The 19,025-nt window shown below is 40.5% G+C and overlaps 1 protein-coding gene across 1 annotated transcript in view; it reads left to right on the top strand.

Annotated features, from left to right (window-relative positions):
• The window catches only part of ctnnal1 (catenin (cadherin-associated protein), alpha-like 1), a 77,114-nt gene that overhangs the window by 28,697 nt on the left and 29,392 nt on the right, over window positions 1-19,025 (top strand). Inside the window, exon 2 of the mRNA XM_084738689.1 lies at window positions 15,725-15,914. Within this exon, the coding sequence (XP_084594815.1) occupies window positions 15,725-15,914 (190 nt within the window). The remainder of the gene's footprint in view (window positions 1-15,724; window positions 15,915-19,025) is intronic.

Genomic DNA, 19,025 nt, shown 5'->3' with positions numbered 1-19,025 from the left:
GCACGTCACGGTGGTCACAGGAGCATGTAACATGTTTTAACCAGCGTCATATTTACCATATTTTTCATATGCCGGGATCTAATCTTGCACGCAACACACACAGAACACGCCACTACAACATCAGTGGTATAATTTGCTGCTAAAAAGTGTTTTTTTTTTCAGAAAACAGGTACCTTTACATCATTTTTACATACACAAACTGTTTTAGTCACTGAATAATGCAGATAGTGGAATGTGGTCTAGTAAAATTGTACTGTACATAAAACATTACCTCATAGTACTTGCTGGAACAGAGCCCAGGACCACAATACTGTGTCCGCTGATGTAGTAGTCAGACAGCATTGCCTACAGTTTGTGTGGCCTCTTTCTGGCCTCTTTCATGTGATTGTTCACAGTGAGAATGAGGACATATTTTATCATGCCCCTAACTTGAGCTCCTTTAAAAAAAGAGGTAAGAATTGTTTCCTATAGAGAGGAACAACACAGATAGAAGTTTGAAGCGTAATCTACAGGGTTTTTTTAGCCCGGAAATTTGAATGCCATGCACTGGTATGAAGGCTTGAAACTGATGCCTTAATACTCATCTAGTACTGACAGAAATGTGGCTGCAGCACAAAGTATTGTAAAACCATCAAAGTACCAAAAGTTTGCTTTGAATGTCTGGACAGACTTGTAATCTTGTTTACTGATCGGATAAGTCCTGATTTGATTTTTTTTTTTTTAATTATAGGAAATATCTCTGTCGGGCTTCTTGTGTTTAGACAACCTTCAGCTTTTAACACACTGGCTTTTTTTTTTTTTTTAGATGAATACAAAAAGAGTTTTGTAAGAAAAGTGCATTCATATTTCTCAGTGGGTACTTAAAAAGTACTGCATTGGTTGAGCTATTGCAGTGACAGAACGTCCACGATTCATTCACTTAAAACGCATTGAAGTCATGAAAAAAACACAAACTTTGCAGGTGTCGCAGATTTGGTTGGCTTAGCACATTGCACTTATTGCAACAGCCTGATGTATTGGCACGAATATAAAAAGATTATACCAGCGTTTACCCAGCTGTACGTGGTGCACAAGTAAATGTGTGTTGGTATGGACTCTTTCCGTCTCTAATTTCTCTCAGCTCTTGAATAAAAGGCCTCAACACTGCAGTTATAACAGTGTGTCATTTTGAGTCACTGAAGAGACATGATGCTCGATCGCTGGTCGTTGTCCTTCTTAAGGAGATGTTATATGCACTGGGACACAGCTAGTTATTATTCATCAGCTATAACCTTCTCGCTGATGTTTGCTGTGGATTCAATCTGCCTGTCCACATATTCAAATGTCAGCTGTGATTGCTGAGCCAAAGCTTGAAGGCCAAACACTGCCCTTTTCTCATACAACTCAAATGGGGTACAATCTGATAAAAATCCAAACTCATTCAACTGCTGGCCTGCACGCCGTTCAGGTTGTCTCTACTGTCCGTCAGCCCTCGTCTCTGTATCCGCAGGCCTCGAGTCTGTACACCCCCACTTCTGTGTGTCCACCTCCATCAGCATCCGCCTGCTTGTCTGTCTCATTGGCTGCTCGTCTGTTGGCGTGCATGAGCCGAGTGGGCGAAGGTTCATGTCATGTGCTTGTCTTCTGATCTGTAACCTTTGTCACATGTCACCCACTTTCTCACCCGCCGTGTTTGCTGTGTGTATCCACTGCCCAGACTTTAGTCAAACACAGTAAAAACTGGCTTAGCGCATTGCACGGTTGCCAACAGCGATCGACTTGGAAACATTAAAACATGACTATGAAAGTGTAGCTCACTTGAGCAATAATAACTCATGAATGCTGACACTTCCTACACCTCCTGTTCCCAACAAAGGGTAATGCTATATTTGAAATGGCCCGAGGCATCAAGACATAAATCTTGACCACCTATCTTCCTCTAGCAGTTTGAAATGTGAATAATTCAAAATCATCACTTAGTGAGTCCATATAATTGATTTAATTATTATTTTGCCACCAGGGGAAACCAGAAATAAACTGTAAACATAACAACAACATATTATCAAGTTCATATATTTCCAACTTTTTAGAAAATAGCAATTTCCCCTGATTTTATCCATGTCTGTTAGTCATTTGGGTGCCACGATTTCCAGTGTAAATGAGTTACATCAAAAACAGGATGGGCAGTTCTACCAGTGTTTTTTTTCTCTCTCCACACCTGCCAACTTGTGCGTGTCCGGCACACGTATTAATAAAAAACAAAACCGCGCTTCAAAGACAGCAGTGTGTAGCTTACTGGTAACTTGCAGCTGCACTTTTCCATCTTGTAAAGAAGAGTTTGAAGGTGGCCAGGTAGCTCAGTTGGTAGAGCATTCCCCCCCGTGTACTGAAGCTATAATCCTCTGCAGCGGCTGTGCCTTCGACCTCTGCCTACAGCCCTTTGCTGCATGTCATTCCCCCCCCTGTCTCTCTCCCACTTTCCTGTCAATTCTTCAGCTGTCCTATATAATTAAAGCCATTAAAGCCCCCCTAAAAATATATATTTTAAAAAAACAGAAGAATTTGAAAATGTAAATAATAGTTGTCAGGGTGTAAAGACTGTATAGAATTATGACACCCCTGCAAGTGACTGTGTAATCCTGCTCTGAATGAAGCACAGACATAGACAAACAGCTGTCAGCATCAGCTAGCATGCGAACTGTTAACATCACAGTAACTGATGCAGGACACACTTCTTTGGGAACTAACTCACTGGCCGGCTAGCTTTGGTTCGACTAGTTTGGGGCCGACATTCTGTCTAACTTTGGTTTTAGATTGTCCTCAGCTAGTCTTTCACTAATTATGGCAAAGAATTGAAATCTAAAATAGAAAAGCAGTGTTCTCATGCAACTGTAGTTAAAGTTGAATAATAAGTCTAAAAGAGACTCACAGAGATGCTTGCCCCTTGGGCATGCATACACAAGGATGTTAATCTGTTTGTTGGCAGGAGCTCCGCTACACTACATGGCTGTCAGCTTGGCCTCTGTCGTCTTCCCACATCCATCACCTCCTCTGAGCTCCTTCTCCCCCCTCCTGCTTCTCTCTTTGGCAATCAGCTGGTATTACCCCTGCTATCTTGTGGTAGTATAGGCACACAGTGATCTTTTCTCTGGAATTATCTGTCCTGCTGGGTAAAACCATCTGTGTTCAATCACCCTAAAGGACCACGGCTACTACTGCCAAATCACTGCACTCTCTGTCTTTATCTCAGGGAAGTTTGGTGCTTTAGCTAGATAGGCGTGTGTGTGTGTGTGTGTGTGATGAAGAGATAGAGATGGAAAGTGGGCTTCAGTAGTTGGATGCAGCCTTATAATGTCAGGCTGCTATTACTGGTTTGGAGAGCCTATAGTGGGCCCCCAAATCAGACTCATCTGAGGTCAGTTTGTCTCAGGAAAAGATTCAGAGGAGCATAACGCTGGTGCTTTCTGTCTGTCTGTGACCTCCACAGGTTCATTACAGCAACCCTAGTCTGTCTGTGCTGATAAGACATACTTTCACTTTCACTTTCTAATCGTCCCTGTGCCTTTGTCATCTCTCCCTCACACATTGACTGGTTAATTAGAATGTATTTATTCTATTTGACAGCTGCTTATAAGTTTTCACTGCATCCAGCTAGCCTGACTGTGTGTGTGAATGGATGTGTGTCTGCTTTCTTATGTATAAGTGAGAAAATAACCACATATTACCTCAACTAGAAGAATACACTCATTAGAGTGCAGATTACCACCAGGCAGCTAATGGTAAAGCATCTGCTGCAAAGCTACCACAACTGCTAGATGCAACCATTGTATAGTGTAAGGTATAGAAATTGAAATGACATTTTTGGAGAAGCTCACAGACGCTGACATGTCGGAAGTCTGTATCCCTCATTTGTTTACTAGCAGACCTTGAAAGCTCCAAAATGGCAACCACGCAGACATATAGCAGCAACACACTCATCTCATATCGTGCCTGATGTCAGAGAATTATAGCATAATGAGTATGAAATTAATCCACAGATACTTCAGTTTTTGATTAAACAAAGTCTTTCTATGGATGTTGTTGAGCTATGACAAATGTGTCCTGCAACAGACAAGAAGGTCAAGCTTGTTTTTAGCCTAGAAGTTGTTTTTTTGTATTATTATTCTGAATCACTGCAACAACAAGAGATCATTAAGCATACATTTATAAATGTGTACATAAAATGTTAGGCAGATGGGTCCAGTGGTAAGATTAGCTGCAGACACAGACTGTAGATTCTGCCCCGTTGGTCACTCACATACATGCACAGACACCTGTTGCATGGTCTCCAGCTATGTGTCCGCCAGCGAGCAAAGTTGTGCACGTCTCAGGTTTGATTTTTGGGGTTCTTTACTTCCTTAAAGCGCCAGACATTTTTAGTGTCTGCTTTTTTCAATTACTTCTCAGAAAAGTTAGAGGTGGTTTGTGTATGTGGCCCCCTTTTTTAGAGTTTTTTTTGAACCTGAATAAAGATAAAAATGTAAACCAACTCCACAATTCAAGTAGACTCATGGTGTGTGTGTGAGAGAGAATGTCTCTGCAGGTAGATGTGTGTGTGCAGGGGTATACCAAATGAAAAATAGCTCTGCATATGCAATCTAATTCCCAAAGAATGCATGACCAGTCAAGACTACATATGGATGTGGTTCAGCTCAGCTTTTATGCTAAATTGAACTGCTGCCTTGTGGTTCTAATTTAACAAGGTACACTAGAGAACTTTGATTCTGCTCCCATTAGCTGACTCTGTAACTCTTTCCATTGTGTCTGTAGGCAGCTGAAAGAGCATAAAATGAGTGCAGCTTACATTTGCTAGATGAGGGCATGACTCATTGTTGCAGAATATGGGTATAAATTGGCCGCTGGCCCGGCATGTTTTACTATGTTTTTGTTCAGTAATGACCAACTGGTGTACAACTCTGTGTCCAGACAACTGGCTGTATTCATTCAGATCAGTTTGATCAATCAATGTGTTCATTGTGCACTTGACATTAAGACCTTAGAAATTAACTGGCGGATGAAAGGACGTGTGTTTTTGAGTAATACATTTTTGCAGCGTAAAAGAATTAATTTTTAATCCTGCGTAATTCCTGGTTTAGCTTTATTTTATGTTGCACCAAACTTTTTTAACTATCTTAAAATTAGGAGAGATTACATTTAAAGCCCTCTTTAAACCTCAGCTTAGTTTTGAATCTAGATTACCTTGAGTTCTCTTACACAAAATCTTTTTTGGTAGCTTGCAAAAAGTTAACAAAATATTCCCTTTGATACTTAATTATTAGGTCCAGACAGCACTCAGATTTATTTTCATTTATTTATTGATTTTGATTTGGGAAAACAAGCATCTCCATACTGATTAAACTCTATTTTAACTTTGGTTTACATAAATAAACCTGTATTTACTAAAGTGAGATTAGTTTTTAATTGTGCAACAGAGTTCTGCTTAATTTTAAATCTGGATTTACACATTTTGAGCCTAGTTTTGCTAATCTCTGATTGGCACTAATCTTAGATTAAATTAATCTTTGTTAGTGCAACCCAGTCTAAGAGTTGAATGGTGTTGCAGCTCTATTCTACTTACTTCTTTGTGCTGTTCGGTGCACATTTACGGTGCACGTTTACAGGATACCCCAAAGGATGCAGCTTAAACATCACAAGCTGCTACTGTACTGTATCACACTGTATTGTGCCGCAGCAGGCGGCTCCAGGGACAGACTTTAAGCACTGCGCACACTGAAGACTCCTAGAGGAGAGATGGATGAAGGTGGGAAGAAAAAGGCAAGAGACATGCTGAAGTCACGAGGGAGGGAATTTTGAAAGAGAGAAGTATGCTGCCAGATACACAGAGAGGAAGAAACAAGACATGATGTAGATGTGACTTGTCCTCTTTATTCTCGCACTCCCTTCACCTCTCCCCATCTATCTGTATCCGCTCTCCTCCTAACTCCCTTGTCTCCCTTTTCATCTCCTTGTATCGCTTCTCCATGTCTGGCTTTCGTCCAGAGCGCCATCGAACTCCCGTCTGCTCGCGGCCAATTTGGAAGGAATTTGCTCACCCATTAAAGTGCATGTTCAGTACGACTTTCATCCCTTTCCTCTTATGTTTTTTTCTGTCTCTCCCTCTCTCTTGCAGTCCCCAGCGAACAGCCTGCCACGTCTCTCCTTGCATCAATAAAGACTGAACAGAAACTCGCAGTTCAGTTTCTGTAGAAGACAAAAAACACTGTAAACCACCAGGAGAAATCAGCATGGATAGGACAAACATTCAGGGCGCAGTTCTTGCCGCAACAATGATCTCTTTGTTCTCTAATGGGCCGAAATGAGACCTGGAAGTGTTCTTTTTCCTGTTTATTTTCACAAAGTGATCCGTAGAGTTTGTGTAATGAGAGAATATGAGGTGTAGAGAAAAAGGAGGCTACCATAGATATCACAAATGGAGTAAGTCTTTCAAATGTTAACAAGGACAAACTCACTCAGAAAATAAATGAAGAAAGTTTCATCCAATCAGAAAATAAACACAACCAAGACGTTAAAGCTATCGTTGTTTTTCTCGTCTCTTACTCCTCACACAAACTACTGTCTAATTACTTCCTGCACAAACACATCATGGTTATTAAGACACACATACACACAGCAGTACTGCAGTAAAGTAAATACTATGTGTACATAGTGCCCAGCTAAGTGGACAAAAAATAACTGTGCAGTCACTATAGATGGACTAATGTTTCTCCTTTGAGTCACAACCCCAAACTGACACATGTAGAAATCCTTGAATTTCACTGTTAATGTTTTATTTAATCAAGTTAATAAATTAGAATTTTTTTATTTCTAAACTCCACATCTTGACTTGAAACAAGTCGAATGAATGTACAGAGTTCACTCAACTCATTTATTTAAGTTTCTTAAGAAACACCATCAGATATTGGCAGTTTGAAGACAACATTTTCACAATTTCACTCTGCAAACCAGAATGAAGCTTAGTATTGAACTGGTTAATTAAAAGTTTATAAATTATAATTTATTTTAAATGTTATAAGCAGTATAACATTCGCCAAGCAAGCAATTATTGTGAGGAATGGCTACAATTTGTGTTTAATAAAGTCCCCGTCGGGCCTTCAGGATGAGCTTGTTCATGCTCAGTTTTGTCTAACTGCTTTTGTTTGCGAAAGGATTTTTTGCAGTTATTAAAAGACATGAATGACGCAAAGTTGCCACTGAAGAAGGAAACGATTTGAATTGATCTATTTTGAATAAACTGGAGTGTTCTTTCAGGAATGCAGCCATTTATATACGCATTCATACGACTTCACAATCCAAGAATCTGAACAGAACAGAGAGAGAGAGAAGAAAAAAAAAAACAAGCTGGGAGGAAGAATGACTCTGATAACACCAAACTTTCTCCCAGCATTCAGTGAAAGTCAGTCAGTAGCCATGGGAGGCTGCCACAAATGTTTCCAGCTTTTGTTACCCTCTGATTTATAGCCGGTCACTGTGTCCTTGAGGTGTTAGTCTAGATTTCCTGCTTACCAATGGGTGGGCTCTGTTCGCGTATTGTGCTGCTCAAAGTAAGCTGTTGATGTCGCTTTTATGGCCTTGTAATTGTCCTCCTAATTATGGACAACAAAGAGATGAGAGGCGGATGGCTGGGAATTGACTGGTTGTGTTCCAGGGGAGAAAGTAACAAGAAGGGGACGGACGGGCTCCGTTTTAGAGGTTTTCTCTCTTTCTCTTTCAGTGTGAAGTGCAAAATAATCCCCATAACAAGCTGGAACTAACAGGTGTGATGTTTTAGAAAGCTATTCTTCAAACCTCACAAGAGAAATAGAAGGTTAGGGGTGTCATGACCATGAACTTTTAGTTAATGGTTAATTGTCATACAAATAATAGCAATTAACAATTTATTTGTCTTTTTCTGTTCATTTTATGCCACTATTATAATAGAGATGAAAGTTTCATATCACAATCATAGTGACTAAAATAATCATGGTGGTTATCGCCGTGGTATTGTTAAAAAGTGTGTGAAAATGTTCAGAAAGTACTGGCACAAACTGAAATAATTTGAAAACCTCTCAGTGATTAGAATTGGCATCCTTTAAAAAAAATTACAGAAAATATGAAACGAAATTTTAATAATTATAAATGACTAGAAATAAAAAAAAAAACACAAATTGAGAAAAGGGATGAACTATGCATAAAATACTGCCTATAAATTAAAGGAAATCTGAATTATGTTATTAAATGTTTCAATGATTAAAGTTAGACAGGTTCCCAAGGCAGCATTGGGGTTCACTAATGATCCAGGGTCACTTGGGTGTCGTCCCTGTTGTTAGCAAAATGACTGAAAAACATCAATCTGGTTAACCTGCATCCCAACAAAAGTCGTTCATGAGATCATTCACTTGTTGCAGATCAACGTAACAAACTGGGTCCATCCTCCCTGTTAAAAATAAACAAATCACCCACTCTTTATGCTTTTCTGGACTGGACAAATTAAAAATCGAAGGGTATTAATGGAAAAAATGTTACGAAAGTATTCTCCATTACTGAAGCAAAGAAGAATCAATAAAACTTGTGATTCTGAATGGTACTGTACACTCCAAGTTGGCTCCTACATTCATTACATTACATAGATTAAGCCATTTTTTCTCCACTGCAAATCCTTACGTCGATATACTGACACAACCAAACCAGGAGGGAGTTAAGTTTTTTTTTTTTTTTTTTTTAGGTCATAGAAGTGTTCAGTTAGCCCTGTCAATAAACAAATCTGTTGGAGGTCTGACTTTGCATCTCAAGCAACATTTGTGCTTATTTCACAGATTTCATATCGTGTAAATCCTCGGCGGGTTTTGGGAGGCTTTGGGCCGGATGCTGCTTTGTTGGGAGTGCTCATTGGCATTCAAACACTGCTGGAGTGCAGCAGAGCACAGCAGCATGGTATGGCCAGGGTGTGTGTGTGTGTGTGTGTGTGTGTGTGTGTGTGTGTGTGTGTGTGTGTGTGTGAGAGACAGAGAGATGAAGAATGAAGCGAGAAGAGACATTTTAAATGAGTACACTGCAGTAAAATATACAGTACTCTCCTAACCTTTGGCCTGAAGGTAGCTTTAATGATTGAGCAACTGCTGGTAAGGAGTGAAACTGGGTATCGAAAATCAATACTTTTTCTTGTATCGATCGAATATGTCCGTAGAATACAGAGTATCAAAATCTTTGAAGGATTGAGAGTTGACATTGAACGTCAGGTCGTATTTGTAGTCTTGTTTACTTATTCATCGATCAGAAATGTACCATTTGAATGATTTAATTGTCTAGAGAAAATGTTTAAACAAGATTGCTGACTTCTTTTGTAACAAGGAACTCCAGAAAAATACTTTTTTTTCTGGAACTTAACTGTTTCTTAGGTGGTTCACTAACAAATTTAGAATGAGTGTGCAGGTTTCTCGGTCTCTGCACACTGAGACTGACACAAGTTCCTTTGATTTGCACACCAACACAAAGGCCTCTCTTCTGCGATGGCACTGTATCAATATTATGTTCCCTCCACCCTGCTCTGTTCCTGTTTGCACAGCCCAGTAAATGTACCCACCTAGTAATCCCTAATGGAGGAAATCCCAGGCACTGGTTAGTCTCTGCTCTCTCTCCCCGCTTCTCTTTGCAATTCACACAGACTTTTTCACTGTTTGTCTTTCACAGACGCACTGTTTTCAACTTGTTAAACTAACTTAACCCTGCACTCATCTGCCGCAGTGTGGAAAAAGTTTGTTTTCACACAGGAAGATCTGTTACCGAGTTTTCTCCTGGTGTCACTTTTGACCCCTTTTGCTTCCGTCTCTGTCTCGCAATCTCTGTCTGTCACTTTCTCTGCATGAGCCTCAGGTGCTGGTGTTTATATACCTACACACAGACGCACACAGGCTCACTCACAGGTTCTTCCCCCCCCTCTTTGACACTGGTTTCTGGATCAGTGCCAGCCTGAGTGTTCATTAGTGTCACCATTTGCTTATACAAGTCCTCTGGGAAAACAATCAGGCCCTTCCTTGCATTCAGACATGCGCTGCACCCTGCAGACATGAAAAAACATGCGCAACAGAGTGCTGCAGGGGCGGTTCTAGACCAGTTTTTACTGGAGAAGCCAAGCTGAGGCCGTTGAGGGGCACATTAGTGCTGGCCAAGTTGCTCAGTTGATAGAGCATTTGCCCCCTGTCCTGAGGCTGTGACTCCTCTGTGGCGACTGTGGGTTCGACTCCCACCGCTGACCTTTTCCTGCACGTCATTTCCCATTCTCTCTCCACCTTTCTTGTCATGTCTTCAGCAGTGCTATGTGATTAAAAGCATAAAAAAGGCCCAAAAAATAAATGGAAAAGAAAGAGACATTGTTAAAGCTTTCGAAATGTTTACCTCACTCTATAAAGTGGTGACTGTGGCGACTGTGGGTTTGACTCCCACCTCTGACCTTTTTCTGCATGTCATTTCCCATTCTCTCTCCACCTTTCCTGTCATGTCTTCAGCAGTGCTATGTGATTAAAGGCATTAAAAAGGCCTCAAAAATATATAAAAAAGAAAGAGACGTTGGTAAAGCTTTCAAAATGTTTTCAAATTGCCATAGACTAATACTTTTTGAAAGGACAGATAAAGTCGTAGCATTCTATATTATTCTCAAATATTAAATGTCCATAATGAGGTTTATTAGGTGTTTTTCTTGGTGTTATTTGTCACCAGCTGAGGCTTTTTAAAGGACAGCGTGGGCAGGGATGTTTCCAGACTTCTTTGACTGGAGTGGCCCAAGTGCGGCGGTGACTTATGCAGGCGTGGCGTGGAGGACATGTATGTGCACGCAAAAAAAGATACTCAGCAAACATTTGGTTCAAACTAAAGTCCCTCTCAGGGTACAGATAACCAGTCATATTCGAGGATCATGGGGTGGCACTTGGGGCACTACACCATGGTCGCTTGCCCCAACGTCACCCCCACGAACTGACTCGTCTGTAGTGTGATGACGTTTAATGACCCTGACAACCACTGTAGTCTCATTTAGCCACTTGTTATTATTCATGAGTGGGGTATTTACTGAAAATCGCTTCAGTTTGTGTTAACCACAGGCTTTATTTCAGGCAAATAATGAAAAACCCATCAAAAAACCTGCTGACTACAAGAAAAGGGAACTGGAAGTGCTAATATGCTGATTTGTTTCTGGGTTTTAGGACTCATTCCTCTCTATACTATGCGCACATACTTTCAGTTGTACAGAAGACACAGACACAGAGTGCTCCAGAAAAAAAAAACCAGGGACAAATGTTTCAGCCATCAGATACATATACTTTACATCATGGAAATGTTCATCAGGCCTGTTGTATAATGGGAATGCCACCTGCCGTCTAACGATAGTCTGTCGTATGACGTAGGTTTGAATTGTGTGTCACGGTGCCCCAATTGCCTCCGCTAGCGAGCCAGCGTTGGTGTTTTCTGTGGAGTAGCCTACTCTGCGCGGGTGAGTCAGTGAAAAACACCGGAAGCTCCAACACGCTGAGACACAGTGATACATAAAGCTGCGAGTGACAGACCAAAAGAAGCGCTTTGTGAGTACTTTTTAGGGTCAGGATCTTGCTACAGAACAATGGTCCTTCAGGGTGGAAAGCAAGAAAACAACCGATTGACAAGTTACAACTTCTTACAACATGTTAGAGAAACATGGAGGATGGCAGAGGGGGAGTTACAGAGGAAGAAGAGAGAGTTTATTCCAACCATGTGCTTTAAACAGCTACTCATCAGTGCAGCTCACAATGTGACACTTGCATATTTATTCACATTCACTGATAGAACTGCAGTCTTTCATTACATTCCTCTGAGCACCTTCATGGTCCTCTGGTCAAAGGATGTTAAGTGCTCTTCTTAATTTTCTGTTTTTTCTTTTTACCCCCTCACATCTCAACTTTTTTTTTTTTACTTATCTTCTTTTTTCCTTGTGTCTCTTTTTTGTGATTTATATAATACAATTAGATGAGTGCCATTATGAAAGTGAATGCTTTTTATTGTGGTTGAACTGCCTTTGGACCTTCAGTGCAGAGTACAGATTTAACCTTCGTTGTTTAAGGGATTTAAGCAGTGCAGTTTTCTGTGCAGAATTTATACCAAACCAGGCAGAGATCTGTTTTTTTTTTTTTTTTTTTACACATTCCCATTTAAGTTTTTCGTCAACAAGGAATACATTTGCTGTTCACAGCACTAACGAGCACGGAGGCTTGATTCTGTGAAACAACTTTTAGCAGCGTTAAACTTCAAACAGAGATATTTGATGAAGCCGTCAGCGTGGATGATGTGTGATGTACAGATTTAATGTGGGTCGTGTCTCACAGGGTAGCAGCTCAAGAGGTTTGCTGACTCCTGTTGATTTAGTGTGGTGGCATTCAGAGTGAGCAGCAGCCTCAGTTTCCCTTTTGTGGTATGCTAGACAAAGTAAATAAAGATACATGATGCATCTCAGGCCAATAACTGTAAATTCATATTATTATATGTTATTCTGATAATGAAATTATAGCTCTTAAATTATCCGCCTGACAATATGAAGCCATATTGCTTTCATTGACTTAGCAAGCGCAGCATCTACACACTCAGCAGGTGGCAGTATGCACTTTTAATTTTAGTTTGTGATTTGCCAGTAAACACAAAGAAGGAGGTAGTGACTGCCAGAGGTTGGAAGTAACAAAATACAAATCCTTTGTTACTGTACTTAAGTAGAGTTTCCAGGTATCTATAATTGTGTATTCACCTGAGTATTCATTTTTTGGACAACCTTTTCCTTTTACCCACATTTTAACACAAATTCCTGTACTTTCTATTCCTTACATTTTCAAAACAGGCTTGTTACTTTAGTTTTAATGCACTTGAGGGAATGTATTAATTATTTTTATTTTACACCATTGCTCACTGCCTTCCCAGCATCAAGATCGATTTCAGTCTAAATGTATTGACAAGACGAAAACGACATAAAAGATGTAACAAGACAAAACAGACGAGAGAGGGAGGCTCAAACACGGGGATGGTTGAGTTAGCTTTGCACTAGGGTTGGGCAATATGTTAAAATGTTCCTGCTGGCCACCATCAGCCCATCGACCAGCGATGGATTGAGCCCATTGCCAAAAGACGACATATTCATCCAACTGCCCAGAAACGGATGGATAGAAATGTCCTTTAGCAAACTACTTTCAGTTCCACGTTCCACAAGTCTGTGCTTTTTCACTTTTACTTAAGTGAGGAAGTTGAATCAGTGCTTCTACTTTAACCATCACATGTAAAATCATTTTTACACAAGTATCTGTACTTCTACGTGAGTAAAGAGTTTGTGCACTTTTGTCACCTCTGCTGACTGCTTAGTCTGCAGATACAACTGCATAAAACTGCATTTGGTAGTTGCATATACCGTTGGGCTGAATGTAAGACTAAGACAGTCAGTTGGTAAACTGAAAGAAAATTGACCTTCGATTGCAAAGCAAGCCACCCACCAATATAACCTGATAGCTCAGTGTTGTGTTTGGGCACAATCTAGCCTTATCAAGAATTTAGGATAGTTATTTTAGAGAAAATGTCCATATCAAGATATATAATATAGCCTAAAGAAAATGAGTAATTATTTATAAGCCATATTGCCCAGCCCTAGACGTGCTGATCTACAAGAATCCTGTCAGCTGTCAAAGTCAAATCAAATATACCTTAACACATTTCAGAGGATTTCATTCTGATGCAGCCTGGCTTGTTACATTCCCGTGTCGTTCAAACAGCCGTCTGAGCTCAGCAGAACCAGCGTGTGCTCTGTAGCCCACAAAGACTCCGCTGTACAAGATTCCCCACTTGGACCACCTGCAGCTGATGGACCAATTAAAATCACCACCCACGACCCCCTGACCCAAATGGTTCGACACGCATACACACACACTCAACACCCACAATGATAACAGCTGGAGAGAGTGGAAGCAATCAATAAATAATTGATGATAATTGGCTCTAGCCATTCATAATTGATACCCGCAATTGCCACGAAGAGGCCCCACCTGAGTTTGGTGTGTGTGCCTCTGTGTGCCCACTGGTCTTGTATATGTCACAGAAGACGTGCGTGCATGGCCCATCTGCTGTTTGTTGTATGAAATATTGTGTCGGGGTTGTTTGTGCTGTAGAAATGGTTTCTCTCCTTCTGACAGGCACAGCAGGTTATCCATGTGCCGACTTCCAAAATGTTTTCTCCTCTTGTAGCTGTACAGGCAGGAAACTCCTCTCTGCTGATAAGCAAATGGAGTGTGTGCTCAGACTCAACATGCACCCGTATCAAAGATGTTGTTCGGGTATAATCACAGCATACTTTTACTTTTGAACGAGAAGTTATGAGCCTAGATTTGCGGCGTGCGGCTATGCAACTTGTGTATTCATTTATCTTGCTCCAGGCTTTTAGATGGTCAGTGGAAAAGTAACTATCAAGTATGAACCCGTGCAAGGCTGAAATAACTGGCTGCATCAAAGTATGTGATGTTTGGTTGTCGTTACTAGTGGTGCTACATGTCTGCAGTCTAGTAAGTTCTGAAAATTACATAACTTTACTATAAAACCAGGAAAAAACAACATTTATACAATATCATGTGCAGCATCAACAGACCTGGAGCTTTTCTGCAGCTAATTCTGCATCTTACTGGACCAATCAGCCTCATTTTTTCTCAGTTTCAATCATAAATGTATGCTGAAGAACCTTGGCGATTCACAAGTTTTGAAAAACTTTGAGAAACCTGTTTATGGCTCCACGTCAGGGACAGCCATGGCCACAGGCATTATGTTTCAGGTCATCCGTTCTTGTCAACCTGATATCTCAAGAACACCTTGAGAAAACTCGGTTGTACTGAAGGATGAACTGATTAGATTGTTTTGGTCAAATGTAAAGACTTTTATATGTATATGTTAGTGATTACTTACATTTTGCAAAGAAATACACTTCCATATTAATTTCCTTCAAAGTCTTCACTATATTATATGAGTCTGGACGGACATAGATGTAAACTGTAACTTGATTGGTGGAGGCATACAGCTACGAGGCAGTAATTCTGTCATTTGACTGCTCTGTTTTTATACAACCATTGACAGCTGACTTCTCACTCTTCTTCACTGGCTGCGAGGGGCCTCAAGTGATGAACAACTACATCAGTTTGAAATCTTGTTTCAGCTGGGCCTTACAGTAGGTGTTTCATCATCTGTTGCCTGGCAGGGATCTACTCTTCTAATCATAAAATGCTAATAAATTTGAAAAATAATGAAAAGGATTAACCCATAATAAAAATGATACTGTATAATTAAATGGTCAGGATATTTTTCTTCAGGAATATCTGTAGATTATTACCTTGGAGCCTAAAAACAAATTTGCAGTGAACCCTGCAGGTCATCCTGTCATCAAATGGTAATTTGACGTTTTTGAGGAAAGAAATTCATTGATACTGTGTTACCTAGAAGTTAAGAATGATTCAATTGTGTTTTTTTTTAAAGAACAAATCTTTATTTGCAAAACTTACAAAACTGACAGTCACCAATACTTTAAGTGTAAACACAAGTCCCTGTCCTCCCTGCTTCGGCAGCATTCCTCCTAATAGTTCCCATAGGAGTTTACTTCAGGCAAATTTTGTGTATATATGTATATATAATATTTGTCTTTCTCCTTTTCTTTCTCCACATAATCCTGCAGATCACCACCCTGATCAACCACAAAGACAAGCCAAAGAAGTCCGAGCGTACCCTGGCAGCTATACACAGGGTGGGCCAGGCCGTGAGCGTGGCTGTTGGGCGTTTTGTTGCTGTCGGGGAGGCCATCGCCACGGAGAACCAAGAGCTGAAAGATGAGATGGGTCAAGCTTGCTTCGAGGCACGCAGAGCAGGTAGGCCACTTTGACTGGATCTTATTAAGTACTCGACATTTCAGTGAATTGCTGCACTTGAACTCAGCACTTTGTTCAGTGTTTCTCTTTCGGAGGAGACAGGGACGGCACTTATTTTGTGTTTGCAGATTTATGTTGCTTCTTCGTCTTTAAAGAGGATACTGTGGTGCAGATCTTTTTGTCATATGCATGGCCATGGCTGTATGATGTCCACAAATTGCCATTGAGGGTGTTAAAGCTGGCCAGCGAATAAGACTTAAGTCACTGTCTCCTCATCAGTTTACTTGTTAAGACAAACTGTGACAGTCTCATAAAGCACCCAGGATCACCTGCGGGCTTCACAGCATTATCAAATTTGAGCAAATTTCGATTTGTCTAGACAGCCTAGCTGTCAAACTGTATTATACCGGAGGACCGCTACAGTGATCTAAAGACATTGTTGTTATTAGGTTGGAAGTAAAGGCTGAAAAAAGTGCTTCTTCACCCAAGGGTGCTTTGTAGAAGGAGGGAATGAATGTGTCTGTGCTGGCTTGGAAAGCACAGCATAATAGATTCTGATAGAAGGCTCTCTGAGACTTTATGCGTCAGGCTGTTGGCGAGATTGAAGGAGTAGTTTTTCCGATATTCACTGCCACATAGATTGTTTCTTTGTTATGCTGAGAAACATCTCTCAACTTGAGGTCAGGACTCCTAAGTTTTCTTCCCCAGGGTTTGAATCTGCAGCTGGGCCTTTCTGTGAAGTTTTTAAATTCCACTTCATGTCTGCGTTTCTGCAGTTTCCTTCCCATTCTAAAACCTGGAGGGTAGAGTACTGAAAATCTATAATCAAGTAAAAGTACAGTTATGACTCCGGTAAAAGTGAAAATTACCATTTTAGAAACCCAATTAGCCAATTAGCCACGCCCATTTCATAACCCATTAACTCAGAGGTTCCCAAACTGGGGGACGTGCCCCCCTGGGGGGCATGGAGCCACTGCAGGGGAGGGTGCGAATGATCAAGGGGAGAAATATAGAGTGAAACTAACTTAATCTGATGTGATTTATACAGGAGAAATAAACAAACAAGAGCTTGCTGTTGCCATCATTTTAACCTTTATTTCACTAAAATTCAACTTGAAGCCTTTTTTTATCATTTGCTTCTTCAATTATTGTTAATGATTGATTAAAACGTGTGGGGTAGGGGGGTGTGAACTTTTCTTTTGGCTTCTGAAGGGGGACCTGCCAGAAAACGTTTGAGAATGACTGCATTACCTGTCTGTTTTAGGCACTTTGGGGAGTCATCATTGGAGTAAGCATAATGGTTTGGCTCAACCGCCATGACCCTCTTCATAACTCATATACCATTTATACCTTTTGGCAAGTGTCATTGGACTTGGCAGCAAGTTCCATTTTTCCATTGGTCAACTACAGTTTTTAATACAGTATGCACAACTTATATCAGTTGGGGAGGTTTGAAGTGAAATGTACAGTTTTTAAAAAAGGAACAAAAAAAAATCAACACTCGCTCCTTGAAAAAAAAGACGAAAACATTTTTTATTCATGTGTGGACTTGTAAGATTGGATTGGATTGCAGATCACAGATCCACCTCAGCTTCTAAACAACATGAAATTTTCAGCATAATAAATTATTTTGAAATAAATTATATAATTGAAAATATATATTTAATATAAGATGCTGCCACTTTTGAAATAATTCAGACGTAAACACTGAAGGTTGTTGTGCTTGTCCAGTCAGTGTGTGTACATCTGTGGCATTTCATCACAGGCTATTTATGATAATCCTGAGCAAATTACATGTGTGCTGATTGTACCTGTAGATCAACATGAATCAGAAAAGAGTCTTAGTGATGCTGTAACTAAAGGTTTTACTGGGAAAAAATATGGCCCTAACATGAAACACCTTCTTTTAGAATGGAGTTTGGTTTATAGTCTGTCGACTTGAAAGACCGCTGGGAGCAGTGGGTATTTTAACATGAATAATTCACATAAATTGAGCTCACTTACCTTGTAATAATAAACCTTAAGCATAAAATAATGTAGAAAGTGGGGCTAAAACCGGCCTGTTTTCTACGTCTCTTGGCTCCGAGTAGAAGTACACGTAATAAGCACAAACTGCAATCAAATCATAACTCTAAGCGGATAAGTCCAGGGCTGAATTGCACCACTGTGATCTGCACCCATTACTACCCACCCTTGGGTCAAACGGCCAAACTGTCCAGGGTGCAGTCTGCCTTTGACCCAATGTGTAGCTGCAAGATGCCTCCTCTGTTTGGATGTATGTATGGATATGTCAAGTGTAAAACAGCAAACAACTGAGAGAGACAAAGAGGTACAGAGGGCTGTAGGAGGGGTGGAAACAGTGACAACCACTGTGAAGAAACAAGAATGTCTGGATCACTCTTGCGGGACTGTCAGCTTTTATTGAACCCGAGAAAGACGAGGTGATGGTTTTGTCAGGAAGTTTTTTTTCTCACTGCGTTTCCACACTTTCTTGTAACATTTTGCCGTTAAAACTAAAAAACAAACACCCTCAAGAAGACGCACGTTAAGTCAACTCTGTATCACCCCGTCTATCTGAACTTGCTTACAAGTCTTTGTTTAGATAGTTGTCACCACTTGCTCAGTGAAACACTTCTTTATATCTGGGAACTTAGTTCTTATCAGGCAAAACAAGGACCTCATTTAGCCTCATACAGAGCAGACCGGAAACAATATCACATTGGATAAGAATTTAGACACAACACCGTGATAATGGGTTTATGTTGGGGGGAACCAGCAAAGCGTTTAATCCTCACACAGCAGTGATTTGTAAAGACGGCTAAAACTTAGACAAAGAGAGCGCCGGTGGGAGGAGGAGAGTAGATTGATGAGAAAATGTGCGAGCGAATGTGTATGTGTGCGTAAAGGTAAGGCCACGTAAAGTACATGTGTGCGTTTCCCACTGTGACTAATTTATTCGAGCTCTCACTTTCCTCTCAGGGAAAGTGTCTTCACAGTTTTCTCTTGCACTTCTCCTGACAGACACTGTACAACTGTTCCCTGATTTAAAAAAAGAAGATGGTTTTTTTTGTCCTGTATTTTTTTTAAAATGATGGAGACATCTTCAGGGAT

The sequence above is a fragment of the Lutjanus erythropterus genome, chromosome 16, assembly GCF_056507025.1.
Source record: "Lutjanus erythropterus isolate fLutEry1 chromosome 16, fLutEry1.hap2, whole genome shotgun sequence".
NCBI lineage: Eukaryota > Metazoa > Chordata > Actinopteri > Lutjaniformes > Lutjanidae > Lutjanus > Lutjanus erythropterus.
The sequence above is the reverse complement of the archived record's forward strand: the minus strand, read 5'-3'. Positions and strand labels throughout refer to the sequence as shown.